This window comes from Poecile atricapillus, chromosome 2 (assembly GCF_030490865.1).
Source record: "Poecile atricapillus isolate bPoeAtr1 chromosome 2, bPoeAtr1.hap1, whole genome shotgun sequence".
NCBI classification, from domain to species: Eukaryota; Metazoa; Chordata; class Aves; order Passeriformes; family Paridae; genus Poecile; species Poecile atricapillus.
In genome coordinates, this window is record NC_081250.1 from 28,470,125 (window position 1) to 28,490,834 (window position 20,710).

At 36.8% G+C, this 20,710-nt stretch overlaps 1 protein-coding gene across 3 annotated transcripts in view; it reads right to left on the reverse strand.

The window, feature by feature from the left end:
* Nucleotides 1-19,843, reverse strand: part of ETV1 (ETS variant transcription factor 1) — a 65,850-nt gene extending 46,007 nt beyond the window's left edge. The window contains exons 1-5 of one of the 3 annotated variants that reach the window (XM_058833375.1): nt 19,663-19,843; nt 18,991-19,125; nt 18,092-18,179; nt 16,301-16,348; nt 6,365-6,418 (exon numbers count right to left, since the gene is read on the reverse strand). In XM_058833375.1, the coding sequence (XP_058689358.1) occupies nt 6,365-6,418; nt 16,301-16,348; nt 18,092-18,179; nt 18,991-19,035 (235 nt within the window). In that variant the 5' untranslated portion in view covers nt 19,036-19,125; nt 19,663-19,843. Of the gene's footprint in view, nt 1-6,364; nt 6,419-15,783; nt 15,926-16,300; nt 16,349-18,091; nt 18,180-18,990; nt 19,126-19,217; nt 19,588-19,662 lie in introns of those variants that run through there. The other 2 variants (XM_058833376.1, XM_058833377.1) reach the window with 2 other exon arrangements.
* Between the last annotated feature and the right edge of the window lie 867 nt (nt 19,844-20,710).

Sequence of the window (20,710 nt, forward strand, 5' to 3'; positions counted from 1 at the left end):
ATTAAAATCAAAGCAAGACCACAAATTCTCCACTACTAAGATCACAACTTAAAGGCATTACGGTTGAAACTCTCCCTTATGGTAAAACTTTTTCAAGAATCAAATCTTGCAATTACGGTCACAACTATATGGCATATTTAAATATTTCCAAAAATCTTCTAGGGGAAAAAGAAGAAAAAAAACACCCCTTATTAGCACAGGCTAATGCACATCAATGAGCCACAAAATGAGTTTTCTGAAAGACACCAAATCCTAATTTCTTTTGAATGTGAATTAAAAAAAAAAAAAAGAAAAAAAAAAAGAAAAAAAAAAGGAAAAGAAAAAAAAAAGTTAACAGGTGGTAACAGTTTCAGCCCTGCTATAAACAAAGGAAACAAGTGCTCAGGGATACTGTGAAAGAAGCAAGGCTATCTAAGGCAACTATGAAGGGAGATAAGGTGGTCAGCATCGACTCCTCACTCTGACCTCTCCGCTCTTACAACAGCAATTGCACTGGACTGTCTTTGTAAAATGCTTTTGAGATCTCCAGATAAGTGATCATTAAGAAAGCTGTGTATCTCACAGCAGTGATACATGCATTTCTGTACCTACTTCAAACCAGAAACAAAGACGTTAAGCAACATGCCCAAGGTCATGCAAAGCTAAAGGCAGAAACAAACCACAGAGCCCTGACTCTCACAGCCCTTAAGAGAGAATCCATCACAGTCGGGCATGCACTAAAAGAAGTAAGCAAATGTTTCTGTATTTGACAACATCTGACCTATGGAAGGAAGTAGTTTCAAGACAAGTGGCAAGAAACAAAACACAGCTGCAGCAGAAAGCCCTACCAGGGCTCAGCACCAGGAGTAAGTAGCACCACCTTGCAGGATGTTCGTCAGACTGCCTGCTGCAGCACCACACTTGTAGAGCTACACTCAAAGAAAAGGTTTATCCAGAGACTCTAAATAAAGGCAAAATAAAATTTAAAAAAAACAAAAACCAAAACACTCAAAAAAACCACCTGAAAAGATGCTAGTGTGTGCAACTTGCCACACTCAGACAGCCAAAACACTACCAACTGCAATTTCTAGAACATTGTGCACTACCAAGACATGACTACCAGCTGCCTATGAAGTGAATCATCACATGAAAAAAAATGACATTTTTTTTAGTCCACTAAAATATTTTCTGGAAGCTGCAAAATTAAACTATTCTGCATCAAAACCAAAACCAATTCCAGTAAATATGCCTCATTTTGACCTGTCAGAACTCGTAGTATTCTTGTGTTCTCTACTTTAATTGTGTAGGGTTTCTTCTCCAAAACATGTCAAAGTAAGGGAAAATTAACCTCTATCAATTTCTCTTGCTATACTAAAGCAAGCAAAAAATGCTCTTCTAATTCTGAAATTCACTTCTGAAATTTAATTCACAGAAAGAAAGAGAAAGAAAATAAAACAAATGAGGCAGTTTTTATCTGGTAATGCAAAAAAACCTCATTATTTTCTACACTGCAAATATATAAATAAATATTGAAGCTTTTCCTCATTTAAACTGCATTTGGAATATCCTACACCATTAGTTAAAATGACAGAAGAATACAGCTACCTGAAGCCTATGTAAAGAATCTCTCTTTAACAGGCTTTTAAAGACTGAAGCCAGAGCATCTAAAAAGCACATCCCTGAATAATTTAAGATTCCTGGCATCTACATTGAAAGTGCCCCTTTACTAAACCTGGAAGAATAAAAAAAGAGGCAAGACAAAGAATAAAGGTCATGAAAGATCAGTGACAAAATCACTACTAAAAAAAGTATTTTTCCTATCTTAAAGTTTAATCAGACATGGAGAAGCATGGATTTTTACAGCCAGCCCTTCCCATTTACTGTCAACAGATGTGGTCTAACACTAACATTTACCCCTTGGCAGTGTTAAGTTAAAGCTGTGATGATCTCGGAAACAATACAGGAACAAAATAAATGAGAAGGAAGGAAACTGATCAAGAGGGTGAAGCACAAGACAAATCCTCATTAACTCCGTAACAAATAAAAGCCAAAATCTAGAATTTATCATTAATTTTAAATACGTAACTGACATTTCAGGGAAAAAGAAAAAAAAAATTAAAAGAAAACTCTGAAAAAGTAGATCCATGCAAATACATATTATTAAAAAAAAAAAAAACAAACAAAACAACGAAATATGATTAAGACACCAAACAATCTTTTTTGGTGCAGAGTAATCCCCATTTATAACCAACTGTACCAAGGTCGCATTACAATTCAGTGTTTTGTTGACAATACCAAGTTTTCTTTGCCAACTACATCTTTTAAACATCAGCAAATCCTACCTACTTCCTCTTGTGTCTGTCACAGAAACCATCCAAACAATGGGAGCAAGTAATCTTCACCTCAACAGCTATTGACTTCGAGCAAACTGAACACTTTATTAATTTTTGCTCCTGGAGTGGAAAGTCCTTGCTCTTCTACAGTATCTGAAAGCCTTGCCACTGATTGCAACCAGTTCAGGATCTGGCTCCTCCTCAGTATATGAAAATGGACTTGAAACAATAGGAAACCTTATCTGAGGAAGTTAACACAGGTCACCCTTTTCCAAATGTGAATATTGACTTTATATGGAGGGAAAACCAGCTTAATTAGGTTTTATGAATTGGATCGGAATTAGAAAAAAGCGTCACATACAGAATGCTGATTAAAAAAAACCAACAAAATATTCACCTTTTTAGAAGAAACAGATTTTTTACATCTTTGTTTTACACAACTTTTCATGTTATTTTTAAAGAATAGTCATTAGGAAGTTACCTGAATGCTCATCAAACAAATTAACTGTGTTGTAGAAGTAGATTCAAAAAGAGACAAAACCAACCTGCCTAAGCCAGAATTTTTAAGTAAAAGCCTGTAGAAGTGATTCCTCACTCCTTCTGTGGAATTTCTGTTTTTTTCAAGAATGGAAATTAAAACGTAAGAAAATTACCCTATTTAATATGCAATTCAATGTTTTTGAACTTGAAAATTTACACATTTTTGTCTCTTAGAACTCAAGAATTTCAGTGATCACAGAAAGCAGGAAGAGACGAGAAAACAAACTGTTTTGTTTTTCAAATTTCAGCCAAACAAGCTAGTTGTTATCTACTCTAAATTCCACTCACTCTAAACAAAATTACAAAAAGGTTCTTTGTGACAGATATGCCAAGTTAAAAAATATTTAATAAAAAGGGAAGAGAAGACTTTGGTGACAAAAAAGTAAGGTTTGAAAGTACAGGCATTACTAAGATTCTTATGGTAGGAAGTGCATCTCTCCAGAAGACATAAAGGAGTAACAAAATAAATTTTACTTTTAAACAGGTAAACTCAAGCTTAAAGCTTGACGTCCTGGATCCTTAGCTAACAGAAATATGCGTAATTCCAATAACGTCAATAATACCACATGAAGTTATGCTAGCTGTTGATTTCACTCATAATATCTAAAGCCCACACCTAACTATAAATACACATATTATGTTTGCTTTTCAAAAACTGATTGAAGTTTAATAGCAACTCATAATTGAAATATTCATGGTCCCAAGCTAGCTTTGAAGTTAAATCCCTGTGTGGATAAAGTGGGACTGTATATCTAATCTAAACTAAATGTTTCCCCTAGTTACTAATACCAGTGCAGTTTCACTAGTTAAAATCATTATTACAGAAAATAAATGCAAAAGCCAGAGCACTTTAAGGGACATTTAATCCTGCTCAGTGCTAGGACACAGCACATGATCTTGGTAGTATCAGTTCCTCCACTACCTTCCACATCTTGCTTCAAGAGCTGACATCCTCAAATCACCAAGCTGGTGATTTCTAGGCAAGAAAATTTTAACCACATCATTCCAGAACTGCCACTGTTACTGAAGCTTATTAAGTCTCTTTTAAATGTTTCAATTTAACATCACAATTTTCAATTTAACAGCACACATCTGTCTCGGCTTTAAAGCCCCTTTCTCAAGCAATGAAGCTAGAAATAAAATGACATTATTTTTTGTACCTGGATTGCAGATTTTAACTGTTTCACTGAAGCACTTCAGTTTTCTTTACACAATTTGCACATCACATACACATCTCTATCTATATACAGCTCCATAAATGAAATTTTTGTAGCAAAGCACAGTTCAGTTTAGATGCCTTTGAACTAAAGTTGCTGCGACCCCCTTCTTGGTTTACACTTCTGTCCTTCCTCATTTTTGGCTCAATTAAATGTATTAAACACTAAAGGCTCAATTATATGTATTAAACACTAAATCTATAAAATCTTGTCAATTCTCTCCCATGTTAAAAAAAAATTAAAATATTTTAAATATTTTAAAAATATTAAAATAAACAGAATAAAATAAATATAAGTAGATTTTAAAAAAAAATAAGTCAAGTGCTTCTGCCAGACTGCTGCCAGTAACGGGCTCAGTACTGCACTGTAGACTACATAGAGCAAGTCATTATAATGGAGTTTGAAGGCAGGCTTGGATCCTAGAGAAAACAGTCACAATTGTGCTACTTCTGCAGTAGTAATTTCCTCATGGCTTTGGTTATGTTGATCTCCGTTCCTGTTTTGCAGTGCCCACAGCTACATACATTATATCCAAGTATATGTCTGAAACTCCATAACCTTTGCCAGAGTAACTCTCCAGGAAGCTCTCCTGACCTTTATTTAAGATAAAGAAGCCAACTGAAATTAAGAAATAAATGTTCCTTTGATAATACTGTGTAAGCTGTGGCTAAGGAACTTTGAAACATAACAGCATTAATAAAATAGCCATATTAGGAGAATTTCTTTATCACCAAAAGCAGTGGCCAGCTTCAATGGGGCTTTTCATTCACAGTCCACAAATTATTTTCCAAGAATCATTGACTTGTTGTGTAACGATAATTGTGGGTTAATAGAAGCCCCAGTTGAACTTTGTACTCTTACACAAAGGTATATGCATGAATGACTATATTTGGACACAGATCCATATGTAAAGTAACATATCTGATTTTCAATTTGTAGATTGTTTTGTCTTTCATATTTCATTTAATTAAAAAAAAAAAAGTCTTTGAAGACTTTGAAGGTAAAAAAAACAAACCTCTGTTATAAAAGGCAGTCTTCAAAGTTTAAAAGTGACCATGATTGTTGGTTAGCATATGTACAGGAACTTTGAGAGAAAAACTAATGTAAATTGTTGCTGTGCAGGGATGCTATGCTGCAAAGAATAGTACAATTCCAGGGGATTAAAAAAAAGTGTAGTGGTTTTTTTGTCTCACTAAATGCTGTTATGAATATTCTCAATAAATTCTTCTTGAAACAGCTTCTTAATAACTGGAAAAAATAATCTAAAAGATTTATAGGAAAAATCAGCAAGTGTGAATTTGATTTTTGGGTTAAAGACTATTTTAATGCAATTCTTCCTAATCTCTCTATATTAATTTAAGTATTTCAGTACATGAATGCCGTGTTTAACAGCTATCTGGTTTAGTGAACCGCAGTAATTCACTCCAATAGGATAAACTATTTAAGTTATTTTGCAAAATGGAAAAGCTAGCATGTGCTCTGCTGCAATCAGCAGACACTGTTTAGAAGAGACCTCTGATGATTGGGAAGAGACCATGAAGAAGAAAACTGCAAAAAGAAGCTCCAAGAAGTCTGTCTGTGACTGTGAGATGTTTTTCAGGCTATGCCCTTGCAATCACCCAATACCACAGAACAGCAGGTACAGCAAAACAGAGCCGGCATTTAACAGAATAGGAGCATTTTAATAGGTAAAGGCGAGACTTGAAAGGTACAGGCTGATAAAAATAAGTTTAGGCTCTTGTTAAGTAAGTAGAAAACAATGAAAAGCACCCAGCTTAACATAACTTCTCTTTTCACCAATTAACTCAAAGGAAAATACTGTTTAAGCAAGAAAATGTCACATGCTAAGACTTCAGCTTTATTTGATTGATTATGTGGAGAATTTTATTTCTTTATTCATACACAAAACATGTTGAGCAACCTGACCTCTGCTCAGCAGAGATTATCCTATGTCCCACAATACCTAATCTGTACCGGCTAAAAAGCTCCTCTGCTCACTCTACAGACAAAGAAACTCCTTCCACCTCCATAACCTAAGTTTTTCCATGCTTCCCTGGGGCTGTGGGTGGAAATGACAGGAAAGGGCCCCCTGCTAAAGGTTATACCTTCAGCCCAAACAAGTTCTTTTGGCTGCACATCAAAATGCCACTTGCTTTATCTACTCATCACACTGATGTCACCAACCAACAAAAGGAGCTATCACATGACCACAGACGACAAAATGAATATGAAGACACAGATATAAATATACAAATATATATATTTTAAGAAAGTGATGATTTGTAGTATACTTACAACTTTCAGCCTGATAGTCTGGCACAAACTGCTCATCATTGTCAGGTACCTGAGCTGAAGAAAGGAAAACAAAAACAAACAAAAAACAAGAAACAAGAATTAAAATAAACCATTAAAGCATAAATAAAGACTCTTGTGCTTAATTCAAAGTACAGTCAAGTTTAAAATTATGACTTTTTGTTTCTTCATTGTTGAGTATGAAAATCAGGCAAGCGCATCATTTTAATATCAGATAAACCCTGGGGTGAAGCTGCGTGGTGCAGTGTGAGTCCACAGAAGCCCCAGCACAGAGCAATGGAGAATGGGAGGATGTGGGGGCTCACTGGCCCTGCCTCACTCCCTGTACTAGGGTCTGGACCTACCATGCCACTGGTAAAACTCATTAGTGCCCATTTTCAAAAGAACTGCACATAAAGTCCACATAAAACCAAATCCCGCTGATTAACACTAATGCTTCTTTAACCTGAAACTACCACACCTTCGGCTTACTTAAAAGTGATTCCAATTGTTCGTGGCAGTCAGCCAACACAGTAGGGATTTTCTGTTACTGTTTTAAATATTCAAAAAGAACTATTTTTCCAGACCACAGAATTCCTCGTTCAATGACAACATTTCAGACACCGAAAAACATTTACTTAAAGTAAAAATTCCGATTAATATCCATTTGCCTTATGTAAGATCATCTCTGCTTTGAGGAAACTTCCATCACAAACCTGAGCTATTAAATACAATCATTTCATGGTCTGCTGATAGATAATTTTGCTCCCCTTGTACCGCAGTTCCTTTTCGTTGTATATCTAAGACATTAGCCATCTCTCAAACTGTGTGGTAAACTCATTTAAACCATTTAAGCTGAAATAGCACTTAATTTTTATTATAGATGAATACATTTAAATAACTGCAGAACATTACACAAAGAAACGGCATCCTCAGAGCATGACTGTTTCTGGTACATCGCAAGAGAGATCCAGCTTATCTTCTCTTAACTTTGTCATCTTTTCCTCAACATACACACTAACTGGAATCACCACAGCAAAGCTGCATAAAATTACAATTTAAAAACATTTTCCACAGTTCTTGTCCAAAGACAAGCAAATAATTAATATGATCTTAATTAAAAGTTAACATCTGCCATGATTTGGTTACCCAAAAAGATTTGAAAGGTAAATGCTGCTCATAAAATCATTTATCGAAACTGTGACTATCAAATGTTCTCAAATACTTTAAATGATAAAATGTAACTTTAATGCCCTTCAGAACACTTTCTAGTATAGGAAGTGCATATTCCCCAGCATATATGTGCAATTTCTGCTAGTTTTAATATAATTTGTTTGAATTAAAAATATGTACTTTACTAAAATTACTCACAATTATTTTGAATGTGCACTACAGTGCTCATCAAGGACAAGATCTCCACTCCTTTACTCAGGAAATATTTCTAATGACTTAACTGGAAGGTTTTTTCCTGGGTAAAGAGTTCAGAATCAGGCTCATAATACCGAAAATTTATTTGCTCTGGGTTTTAAAATAAATTTAAAATCCTACTGTCATATTGCAGCAAATACACCTTAAAAAAAAATTACCTTGGAAATGCACAAATACATATTTGAAAATAATTGTAACATAAATACACTGAATAATTAGCCTTATTTTGAAAATAAAAGCATAGCTACTGTTGCTCTCTTGTTTGGGTTTCTAATTAAAAAAATACCAAACAAAATCAAAGCTGACACTAATCCGTCCTTTTAGAATAAACCAGTACCTCTGAGGACATATTGGTTCCTCGAAGTTTGAAGCTGTATAAAACAACTGAAATATTCTGACTATTTTGATGCATTCAATTTCTCTTTCTTCCAGAGAAACCACAGAAGTTTTACCAAGAATGAACTGAGGGACAGGATGAGGCCAACACTAACACTCCGCAATTTCTGACATTTCATGCAATTGACTACACGTGTATGTTTGGCATTTTCCTTACAAAAACGCCGACTATTTGACTGTCACAGAAAAATCTGATTAGGAAATCAAGGTCTTCTACTTAAAAATCAGTTCCAAAGTTTTCTTCTATTTCCACTTGTTTGTGAAGTGCCTGTGAGTACATTCAGATTTAAAGTAATTGAATCAAGTAACTTCTTGTTTACAGAAGACACATCCCACACATTTTTCATAAGCCAGCTATCGTTTTTAAATGCAGCAAGAAGGCTAGCAGAATAAATTCTTTTAACATGCACCTGCATTTTATATATACATGCATACGTAAATACATATATATATATATATATATATGTTTGTGAATCTAGCATGTCTTTAAAAGCCTCAAAGAAAACAAAACCCCTTCTGTTTAAATAAAGAGGCTACTTTTAGTGGTTGCAGAACAGGGATAGAAATATCATATAACTTTCCAGAGAGCATCCTCTGTACACTGGACAGCTTCACCAGTGCTTCGTTCTGGTTTTATCAGTTTAATTTGACTTAGTCCAGAAAAAATCTGTTGTAGAGATTTATGTATACATCAGTAAGTAAGGTCCTTTTGTTTCCCCCAGCCATAGAGTAAGAAAAAAAATAAAATATATCTGGTTGAACTGTCATGGAAACCACTACATTACTGTCATTACCCCTGATTTGCTCTCGTTTATGGAGTAAACAAGAATAATGTACTTCATTCATGGATCCCCAAAATTTATGAAGGCATATTTAATAGAGACGGAGCACATCACTTAATCGGTACTCTAGAAACAGGTGGAGAATATGCTGTCAAAATTTACTTTAAATGCAATATTAACATAGCCTTAAAAGCCTCCATAGAAAAAGGAATGCAGCAAGTTAAGAAGTGTTTAAAACCCTGCCAAATATAAACAAAACAAATAACAGCATCCAAAACATTCAAACTAGAATGCATTTCCATGCATTTCCAACTGGAATGCAAATTTAGTAGCATCAGTACCTTAGAAAGGAGCCCAGAAGCCTATACAGAGAAATTAAAAGAACCTGCTAACTGGTAGACTTGAGTTCACTGAATCTGATATTATTCTTAAACAAGCAGAACTGAAACTTGCACATGATCATACTGCTGAAATGCATCATCTTACAGAGACTCCTTCCACCAGCATCTCGCTGTGAGATGCTATATCACTGGGATACATCATCCCATTGCTCAAGCAGAAGAGGGCTTTTGTACCTGGATTTTGGATAATTACAGGTAGATTTTGCAGCAAATTAAATAGGCAGGTAAAGACACTTCAACATGAATGTCTGAAAGGAAAATGTAACTTGCTGTGTCACAGCTGTCTACACATTTATATACATAGGCCATTCATTTCCGCTTTTATTCACAAATACTGCAACTTAGCAAGGCTGCCATAAAAGCTTCTGTTAATATACACGAGACACAATGCATAAATCACCAAAACTTTTTTTTTTTTTTTTAAACTTTGCCATTCAGGGAGAAATTGAAAAAAGATACCTGAAATGATCACCCATCTGAATGAGAACATTTCCTTGAGCTACTTAATTAAGGGGGTTTGAGAAGGCAAGTATATTCCAAAAGACTAATAAAAGGTTTTGAAGGATATTAAGCACGTGGCTTTTACTGCTTATAGCAGAAGCAGCTACATTAGTTCATTCCACATTCAGAGCCATCAAGTCTCAGACTCCTGAAGCAGACAACATCTGCAGCATATACTATCCAGCTCAGCCTAGAATATTACCAAAAGTTGTTTTTTTTTTTCCTTCTGACTGTAGCTATAATGTCTCAAGAGGATTTGGAAAGCATACAGAAACATTAATGATGATCTTGAAGATGTTATCAGTTTAAGTTTTACAGTTTCACTACCTACTGAGCTATGCAAACATTCACAGCACAAAAATACTTAATATTTGTTTGTAGTTTTAGAGCTTTAAACACTCTTTGAAAGGCTGAACTGATGGCTCATTTTGCAAAGGGAAAACAATTTGGAGGGAAAAAAGAGTTTAGAACTCGGGCCTGTTAGCTTGCTTTCATTTTGAGTAAAAAAAAAAGTCCCCATTAACAAGCATCCAGGACAAAAGGAGTTAATATTTAATTAAAACCAGCTCTATCCACTGTAACAATGACCTGGAGCCAAACAAGGCAGAAGATGTATGAGTCATTCTTTCTGCCAGTGAATGAGACAGCTGATCTCCGAAGCAATTCCTCAAGACAAGCAGTCAGAACTGGAGTTCTGCCTCCATTCACAAAAACACAGTCCAGCATGAACCATGTGGCCCCAACCACAAGCTTTTCATGTCACACCCTTCCAGAAAGCTACAGCAAAGTAAACTTGAACTTTAGGCATAAACACAGTGATTTCACTGCTTTGTCTCAAGATGCAGCACAGACCTGCTGAGGAACGTTATTTAATAAATGAAAAGTAAAGCAAACTATAAAGGGCTTAAACTTAACTCTTCCTTCTCCCACTCACAAACTGCTCCCAAAAGCTCAGCTGCACTCCAGAGAAAGGTGTTCCTGTTAAAAAAAAAAAAAATGGAAACTGTCCAGAAAAACAAGAAGCTGAAAATGCTTCACTTAAAACTTTATTTTGGGTAGCAGAACACTTCCTGCGGTACTGTGTGCTCTGACCTCATGCTTCACTTTTAGAGCTAAGAGCAATTAGTTTTAAAATATCCATCATTTATTCAAAGTGGTAAAAGAAATTGAAATTGACAGGAAATCCTATATGAGCAGTAGTATTTTGGCCTCAGCTAAAATAAGACTTCGGGCCTCAACAGTAATGGATCTATTGAGTTTTCTTTGATTCATTGTCACTTCTGAGTATCTGAAAGACTGGCTAAATTGTAAGTATTCCTGCAAGAAGTGGGGTGGGGGGGTGTTGGCTGGTGGCTGTTCTTTTTCCACGGGAACAACTGTTTCTAACAAAGAAACACTGGGAAGGCAAAACAGTGATAAATTTCAAGACGGTAAAAAATATTATTTCCCAAAAGCACTGGATTTGCTGTCAAAACAACCCCAAACCCTTTTTACATAACGTGAGATGCTCTGACTAATAAACTTAAATGCACTTCAAAACTAGCTCCAGATCTCAAAATTCTTCCTTATATGAATAATCCCAAGGAATATGAAGATGGGTTTGCAGAATCTGTTCTTCATTTGCTGCTATACTAAAAATGAGAAAAAAGGTTAGTTTTAAAAGGGGTACTCACATTTAATATTTTGCTATGTGCCTCACGGTTAGCAAATCCCTCTATGCTTCTGAAAATTATGATTTTGAGTAAAATTAATTACTTTTCTAGCAAACAAGAGAAACATGAAGAAGTTTATTACTGCACTGACTTTCAGACTTGCACATTTTCGGTGGGTTTTTTTATTTCAGATTTTTTTTAGTAACATTCCTTTTCCTCCCATTTTGCCTAATCTAACTCCTCTCTTTTTTTGTGCAGATATTTATGATCATGAGCTGTGAGTATTAGCAAATCAAATCTATCAAAACACTAGAGCCCAGAAAAAAAAAAATTTAAAAAAGTATTCTCTATACTACAAACTGAAAGTGTTTTCACTGCTTTTAAGAATGTTTGTTCCTGTCAGGCAGGCTTCAGTCATGGACGTATTAAATTACTATTTCTTGACTCTTATTGCTCCTATAAAAATGTAGATAATTCTTGAATGCAGCTATATACCATCTGCCTTACACTGGTTAAATTTTACAACTTTTTGGCAGAAAAATGCTAGTTAGCCAGATTAAACAAAGCCACCCTAACTGGACTAATATTTGAAGATCCAGTACTCTCTCTTATTAAAAGCAATCCTTCAAGAGCTAGAAACTATTTCCTTTCACACCTCCTCATTCAAGAAATAAACTACAAGTCAACACTCGCTTAGACATCACTGCAACACTGGTGGGACCTTCACATTAGGAGAACAGAGGGGAAAAAACTTATTTCCTCAAGTTCATTCCAAAGTTGGGCAATAATTATTTGAGAGAAATTACTTACTTTCAGACACTAAGAAGTGCCTTCTGAATACCAGTAGCCTGAAGAAGCCATCCACTCAATTTAGCTGAGCTGTAGTAGAGGCACGAACTCGTTACCTGTAGCTGTTATTTCAAACCACTTACTGTGTACTTAATCTTTTTGTATGTTCTTCAAATCACACAAAAAAGTTACATTTTATTTTTTAGTATATTACCATCTGAGAATTACTATCTATCGCTCTAAGAACCAGATCTAGTGCATAAATTTATTATTTTTCTTCGCTTCGGATTCCTTTTATTTATCTTGAACAAGCTGTAGGAGAAATTAGCATCTAAATAATATTTTTTTTTTAAATCTGAGTTTTTTGTTTCTCTAGTATTCCCCAAAATCAAATGCTTTCACCATAGAAAGGAGGCACTCACTCACTAACAATTTGTTCTCTCTTCATTTTGTTGCACAATAAGTAGGAAGAGGTACCATGACAAGGTAACATTAAATTAATATTTTAACCACTTTTTCCAAGTCACCAAACAATTGCTACCTGAAAGAACCAATCTGATTCCAAAAACATTGACTCAATAAAGTAATTTTATAGTATTATCATGTCAACATGTTGCCACTGAGTTATTTAAATATAAAAGATAAAATCCAAATAATATTTGTCTTGCTTAGCAATAGGCAACTTTAACTATTTCAAGGTTGAACATTGAAAACAATTATTAAAGGGTTCCCATTTTCAATTTCTAACATGAGATAACTGTTATACTCTATCTTCTGTCTTGCATAACAATTCACACAGAGCAACCTTTTTCAGAGTAAGTTTTACATCAAAATAATTTAGAGTCTTTCTTACATATATAATACAACACAGAGTAAGAAGCAAAATTCATTTCCATAAAAATCTACTATGCAGCTAGTGGAATACATTTGTGAGCTCTCTGTAAGTAGTATTCAGCTTGTTAATTATGTTGTAATAAAATATTAAAGAGGTTACTGAATTGTTTACATTTGGATTAATACTTTAATACAAGTGAACCTCCCACCATTTCCAAGAGGAAAAGAATACATTTCTTTTCTGCTTACTTGTTTACCACCAACTTTTCACAGGTGACACTAACTGTAAAAATCCTCAGGCTAAAGTATATAATGCAGTAAGGAGAGCCACAGAAAAAGCAAAACAAAGAAAAGAAATCCACAAGCATTATTTTTGTGTGTCATAAAATGCAACTCACTTTCTTCTCCTAACTACTAAGTAGATTCTTGACCTGGTTACTCCCCAGTGGGGATCTGAACTAGTGGGAGAAACCTGGTCAGCTGCCACTGCTTTTCTTAAAAAGGGTCAAATTTTCATGGTCATTTCCCTGGCTCCAGAGCATTATGAAAAGAAATATGTAAACAGTACTGATGCTGCCAAATTGGCAGACTTCTAGCCTAGGAAGGTCCAGAAGAACATAAATGGACACATCTAGCAATGGGTAAACAAGTCTGATTTCAAAATCTGTTTCCTTGCTAAGCTCATCCATATAGACATTTGAGCAGAGCTACAATGTCCTCAAACATTAGCACATTATAAAGACTAACAGAAGTTGTTAAGGGCGGGGTTTTTTCATAAAATTTTGGGGTCAAGCTAATAGCTCAATACTTGATGTTGTCATCCTAACTTTTTATTTCGATTTTAGTTTAGCCTTAAGAAAAGCTGTGCAATTTGTGTTTCATGAAACAGCTCCATCCATGGCATGGCCCGAAACAGAGATTTCTTAAAGTACTTTTAGAACACTGAAAAACCTGTAATATTTAGTTGCAGTATACTGTGGAAAAATAGCATTATTTAGCTTTATTACTTTCTGCTAGGTAAAAAAAAAAACCAAAAAAAACAAAACAAAACAAAACAAAAACACTTTTTATTTTTTTTAATTTTTAGATATTTCCCAGATTATTTTATCTGCCTTTATAAAGGTTATTTGACCTGACATGGGACTAGACACCTTCTCTCTCAAAACCTATCTAATTTTTTTCAGTGAAATACACTCTTATAAAGAGGTAAAAAGCCTCTCAAACAAGTGCTTCTAGTCTAAAATAATCAGTGCCTTCAGAATAAAAATTGCCATTACATTAATAAATGTACCTATGAAAATGATCAAATTAGTTCTAAATTCTGCATTATTTTTCAAACTTCCATTATTATCTGCACAGGCATTATGAATCTGCCTGTATTTTTTCTGACTTAAGATCAAAGAAATTTAATCATTTTTCAGAAACAAAACCATCCATGCCAGTGAAAAAAAAAATCAAACTGAAAGTTAACCTCTAAATTAAACAATAGTATATTTCAAGTAGCATTTTAACATGTTTCTGATTTGCTAACATGAATGAGATGATACAATGTAAAGAGTTCCCTAGGAAAATTACAACAGGGAGACAGTTACAGTTGCATCTGACCATTATACTACAAAAATTATCTTAGTACAGGACATCCTATTTGCAATTATTAGGGAAGAATTTTATTAGTTTATAAAAATATATTCCCTGTTCCATTAATTTCAGGAGGGGTTTGTGATTGTACACAGAATAACCCCATACTAAAACTAATACTAGCAGAATAAAAATGTCAGCAAAATAAACAATACCTCACAACTTACTTACAGGTAAAGAAACTACACAAAAAGCTGTTATAACAGAATCAGGGCATAAGCAAGTACTCATCAGCAATATTTCCCTTTCTATGAACACCAACATCAAGCATTTCACCCCAACATCCCTCCTTTTAAACAAAAACAAAAAAAACACACACATACACACACAAAACAAAAAAACCCCAATATACCCAAAAAAACCCCAGAATATCCCTTTTCCATCTCTTTTATAAACAGCTGTGCATAGTCCTGTACAGGAAAAAAATTAAACATATGTGAATACTCACATTCATTTAAATCAGGATGAATCTGGATAGATTATTTCAACTTGCATCAAATTTATGGCTATTTCAGATGCAGAAGTTTACATAAAAAATTGACCAGAAATATTAAGAACAGATATTGCACAAAAATCTTTATGCTTCAAATAAACAGTACTGCAAATATCAAACAAAATAAAAATCAGCAAATGTTGCTGAAAACAAATAGACTTGAACAAGCAAAAAGGTACCTTGTAACTTGTTAAAGTTCTCCTAGTGCAGCAGCACATTTTTGTTACTGTTAAATTAATCTCTCAACAACTACTGAAAATTCAGCTTTGCACATTATTGTTCTTAAACCTTGTCTCTTCACTAGAATGTGCTCTGCAAGATTATTTGAAATAATTAAAAGAACATGCATCTGTAAAACAGTTTCTTAATCACCCGGTACAGAATCTCATGACTAGAAACACAAAGACAAAAATAACATGCAAAATATTTAAAGGTTTCTCGGGGGGGGAGAAAAAAAAAAAAGAAAGGAAAAGAAAGAAAAAGTACTAGTTAAGTATTTCATACACACCTAATGTTCTGTGTTGTGAACAAGGTGGAAAGAAGACACTTGCACTTAAATCTTGAAGCATCCCGTCCCGATGAACCCAGAGAAACTAATTTCTGCCATCAGAAAAGTACTCCACCAGAACACCAAATAATTATATGTGCTGCTGAAAAGGAAACAGCAAGCCCAGTTCTGGCTGTATGTAGTCTCTCGAGGTACAATAATATAAACCTGATCAATTGCAATTAAAATCTGAACAGAGGCTTAGAACTTGAAGTCTTGGTGCATTAGTTCTTGCCAAAAGCAGATGTGATTGTGAGCTGGAAGCAATTTCTCCTGGTAATTTGTGATGACACTGGGTAGAGCAGCCCCAGAGTCCCCAAAGACAAACTCATCAGAGGCTCTAATGTATGCATGACACATGAGGTGGCTCTTTTAGAGCTCAATTAATTGGGCTGAACATTAAGACAGCAAGTTCAGGACTTTTTTTTTCCTCTCCAGAGTTGTTTTTCCTCTTTTTACAAGCAGTTTTTTCCCTTACCTTCTGCAAGCCATGTCTCCTGTAATTGGCTCAGATCTTGAAAGAGTTCTGAAAAAGATAAAGACATGGATAAAAGACTCACACATTTAATCTCTGCACGAGATTAAAACATGTTTAAAAATATATTTTTCCTTAAGAACAATAAACATTCATTCTGTTTTGGCAGTCAAATGTAGAGAAAAAAGCAGGCATTCTTAGGCATCAGTTACTGATTTTTCTAAACCTATTAATAAAAACCCAAGTACTTACTGTATTTTCAGCTCTTGAAATAATAACCAGAATCTTAACAGAGCTCTGTGGTATAAAAGGCTCATTCAGCAACACATAGAAAAGTTAAAAATCATAATATTTCTTACAGGTGAACTATTTCTTCTTACACAATTCAGGCCTCCACCTGTAAAATCTAGCCCAGATAAAGCTTGCTTGGACTTCCACAGCTCTGCCTGAGCAATAACTGAATATTTTTAATAGTAGGGTCATAACTATCACATAAAAATTCTGAAGCCATGACCTGAGATGCTGCAATAGCAAAGAGAAATGGGAAATCTTTTGTACTTCCCCTTATGTTTTACTTTGTATGACATGAGAATCACTACTATTTCCTCTATGCTCACTGTGCTACTTAAAAGCTAAAACTACCTTCCTCATGGACTGAATTTTGCAGCAGCTTATCTTTTGCAATTCACTGAAATAAGTTACTTATAATGGGTGTAAACCAAAGCAACATTCAGCTTACTTGCAAGCCCCAGAAACTCAGATACGAAAATTCTGTTTGCTAAGACTAAGTAGGATATTTGAACTAAGAAATGGTTTATTTTTAATTTACTGTATTTTGAGAGAGACTTCCTCTTTTATGAATGCTGACAGATAGTTATTTACATATACTTAAATGACAGAGGCTATTCATTTAGCCTGTGGACTGATACCCCACAAGCACATTGGGAAATGACTTAACTGAAAATCAGAAAGTTGCTTTATTTTCAATCTACTTTTCCAGGCAAGTATGGGTTTTGAAGTGTGTCAGTGTGCTTTTACCCTGATAAGATTTACACAGGGGTAAGTTATAGGCCTCTACATATCTTCCTGTACGTCTTATGTACTTTCAGGGCTGTAGACATATCACAATATAGACCTTGTAACCTAAAGAAGTGTTAACACTTATTATCAGCCTTCAGTTCTCAAGCTACAATCCTGATGGCTCCTGATGGGAGTAAGTTACAAACCTTTGGCCCTCCAAAACTTTCTCCCCTCTAGGCTCCCTTAATCAAAATTCCCTGGATTTTTAACCCTGCTAGTGTTATACAACAAGAGAAACAGGCCAGCAGGCACCAGAAGTCTGACTATACTGTCAAGCTGGTAAAAATCAAATCTCCACACCCACATTCTCTCACTCCTGCTATCAGCAGTGAAGACATACCAGGGAAAAGGACATTAAAAGATGGGAAGGATGAAGAATGCCCTAAATCTGAAGAGGCCCGGTGGTGAAAAAGCCAGGTGCCATGACTTGTGTCAGATGCTGCAAAGGCTTGGCCTCAGTGCATGACATCCGTGTGCCACATGTGCACAAAATGCAACAGGGTAAGTCAAGGAAAGACTTTAAACTTTATAAATTTATTGCTTTTGCCAGTTTGTTTTGCATTAGTAAATGTAGTTTTCTTGTCTTGTTTATTCAGATTGATCCAGCTATATTTATCTCCAAAATAAATAAATAAAGAGCTCTCAAAAAGCTTCTCTGCATTAGTAAAAAAGGGAGAAGCGGGGGGGTGGGGGGGGGGAACAACAAGCCCTCACCTTCTGAATCATGAGCCAGGTCTCTGTTAATGAATTTTCTTTTCCTGACATTTGTCGGTCTCTCATTACAGTTTCTCCCACGCGGATTCTATAAACAGGAAAGATCAGTTACTTTAAAAATCTCAGGTTTGAAATTTGGTTGGGTTTGTTTTGGGCTTTTTTTTATTTAATCAAGAATATGCAAAGTTGGCATAAATTCTTTACATTTTCAAACAGGGACTTCTTGCAAGCCTTCAATTTCTAACAAAAGATATTGCTGAGCACCTAACATGCTCTAAAAGATTCCTATGTCTAAATGCAACACATTTCTATCTACATATGTAGACATCTATTTGTACAGTACATATATAACGTGCTCAAGCAGCAATACAATACCATCATATTTTTAGCATCTAAAGTATACAAACCTACACAATAGCCCATAAATCCCCATAGCATAAGCTATGCAGGAGAACCCAGATAGGAAATTTTAATAGACTGCTTTGTTTCCCTGTGTTACTTATAAAATTGTTTGCAAAGTCCTGAAAGAAAAAGAAAAAGAAAAAAAAAAAAAAAAAAAAAACAGAGAGGAAAAAAAAAGGTTAATGTTTGCCTCAACTTCATTCTTTTGAACGTTGCAGGCAAACGCAGCCAGAAACTTTGAATGCAGCTGCTGCTGCTCTCGCCTCCCTCATCCGCTAATCATGTGCATGATTTTTTAATCATCCCAAAACTGTCTTTAAAAGAACACGATGCTTTATTGCAATAACTAAGAAGATAGGCTCATCTTGCAAGCAAAGCTCCCAGATGAAGAGTTGCCCCTACAGCCGTAACAAAGCAGAGACTGTGTCTGTAAAACTCCCCCACAGAAATAAGTCGAAGTCAAGTTTATAAACACCAACTTCGAACTGATCACTCACATTGGTGACCATGTAAGGCACTTGCTGGTCATAAAATCCATCCATTCTGCAGCTCTTCCACGAGTCTTAGCTCAGTGTTTTTATTTACTGGGCATTTGATCTGGAGATTTCCTCGGGATCTGGACTCCAATCAGCCTAGAGGGGAATACAAGATGGCTTTTAGATTTAAAAAAAAAAAAAAAAAAAAAAAAAAAGGCAGCATGAATGAACTGCTTGCATTTGCATACCTAATTAACCTCAAAGAGTCCCATTCATAAAAACAACCCTCCCTTCTCTGCCTTCACCTGGGTTACACGCTCCTGCCAGCAAAGCGCGGAGCAGAAGCACTGCGCGGCGGCGGCAGCCAGCGGGGCGGGAGGCAGGGCTTTATTTACACTGCGCGCCGCGCCCGCGGGCGATCCGCGCCGGCGGCAGCCCCGGCTCTCGCAAGCGTGTGGCCAACTCGTAATGGCGAACGCGGGGCTGGCCGCGCACCTCACGGCGGCGGCGGCCGCGCACTCAGCGCTCCCTCACACACACAGACACACACAGACACACACACACACACACACACACAACACGGCCCCCCCGCCCCGCGCACCGGCCACCTTCTCCCACAGGATCGCTCCCGCAGCCCCACCGCCGCCGCGCAATCCCGCGGGGCGCCGGGCAAAGTTGTGGGGGAAGACCCACCTGAAGGCCACGCGCGGCGATCGGCTGCAAAAAATTCCCTCCAAATTTAATAAAAACATTAATTATTCCCCGGCACTTCCCCCTCGGAAGCCGCGAGCGCCACTGACAGAGCTCAATCCCGTGGTTTTTCCTCTCCTCCTCCTCCAGGGGCCCCCGAGCCGCGCCGGCGGATCCCCGCCGCCCATTGGCTCCCCGCGCCCCCCGCCGGATCGCCGGATCGCCGCGCGCCCGCCCGCCCCCGGCCCCGGCCCCGGCCCCGCGGGGGGCGACGCCCGCCGCTGCCCCGAGCCGGCCGAGCGCGGCGGCACTCGGGTGCCCGCCGGGATCCCGGGATCCTGCCGCGGGCACGCCGCGGCCCCTACGCCCCCGCGGGTGGCAAGGCAACCCCTTCCATTCACAAAAAGAAAGAAATTGATTTAAAGTAAAAGTTTCGCCTCCCTGACTCCGCGAAGCAAAACACACACACCCCCCCCCCCAGGCACACGCGCGCCCTTTCTGGTGCCAGAGCTGCCCCGCAAAGCGCCGCGGGCGCTCGGAGGTGAGGGCGGCGAGAGACACTTCGTACCGTGTTGTCCGGAGCTGGTGGCATCCCAGGGCTCATGGTTGTTCTAGGTTTAGGTGTTTTGGTGGGAGTTTTTGGTTTGCGGTTTTGGGGTGGGTGTTTTTGTTCTTTTTTTTTTTTTTTTCCTCGTTGAATCATAGAAAGCAATTTTTATTTCTGCGAAGATGACATAATTTCTAAGTTTTGTGGACAGAATTTGCCAGCATCCTTGCGCCAGATCTAGGGGAATTTCTGGTGTAGTGGTGCCAGGACCTACAAAGTTCAGGAGCTCTGAGGACTTCTCTAAGAAAGCAAACTTTCTGTTCTTTGGACAGAGTGGCTGTTTCAAAGGCTGTGTCCAAAAACTCTTGCCTTTTCGAACTGCAAAGATGCACCAAAGCAGATTGTGTGGCTTCGTAACAGCTATATTTGTCCTCTCTTTGAGCAGTAAATTCCAGATATCACGGCAATCAGGTGTAAATTTAGGTATTCATGATGCTGTCTCAC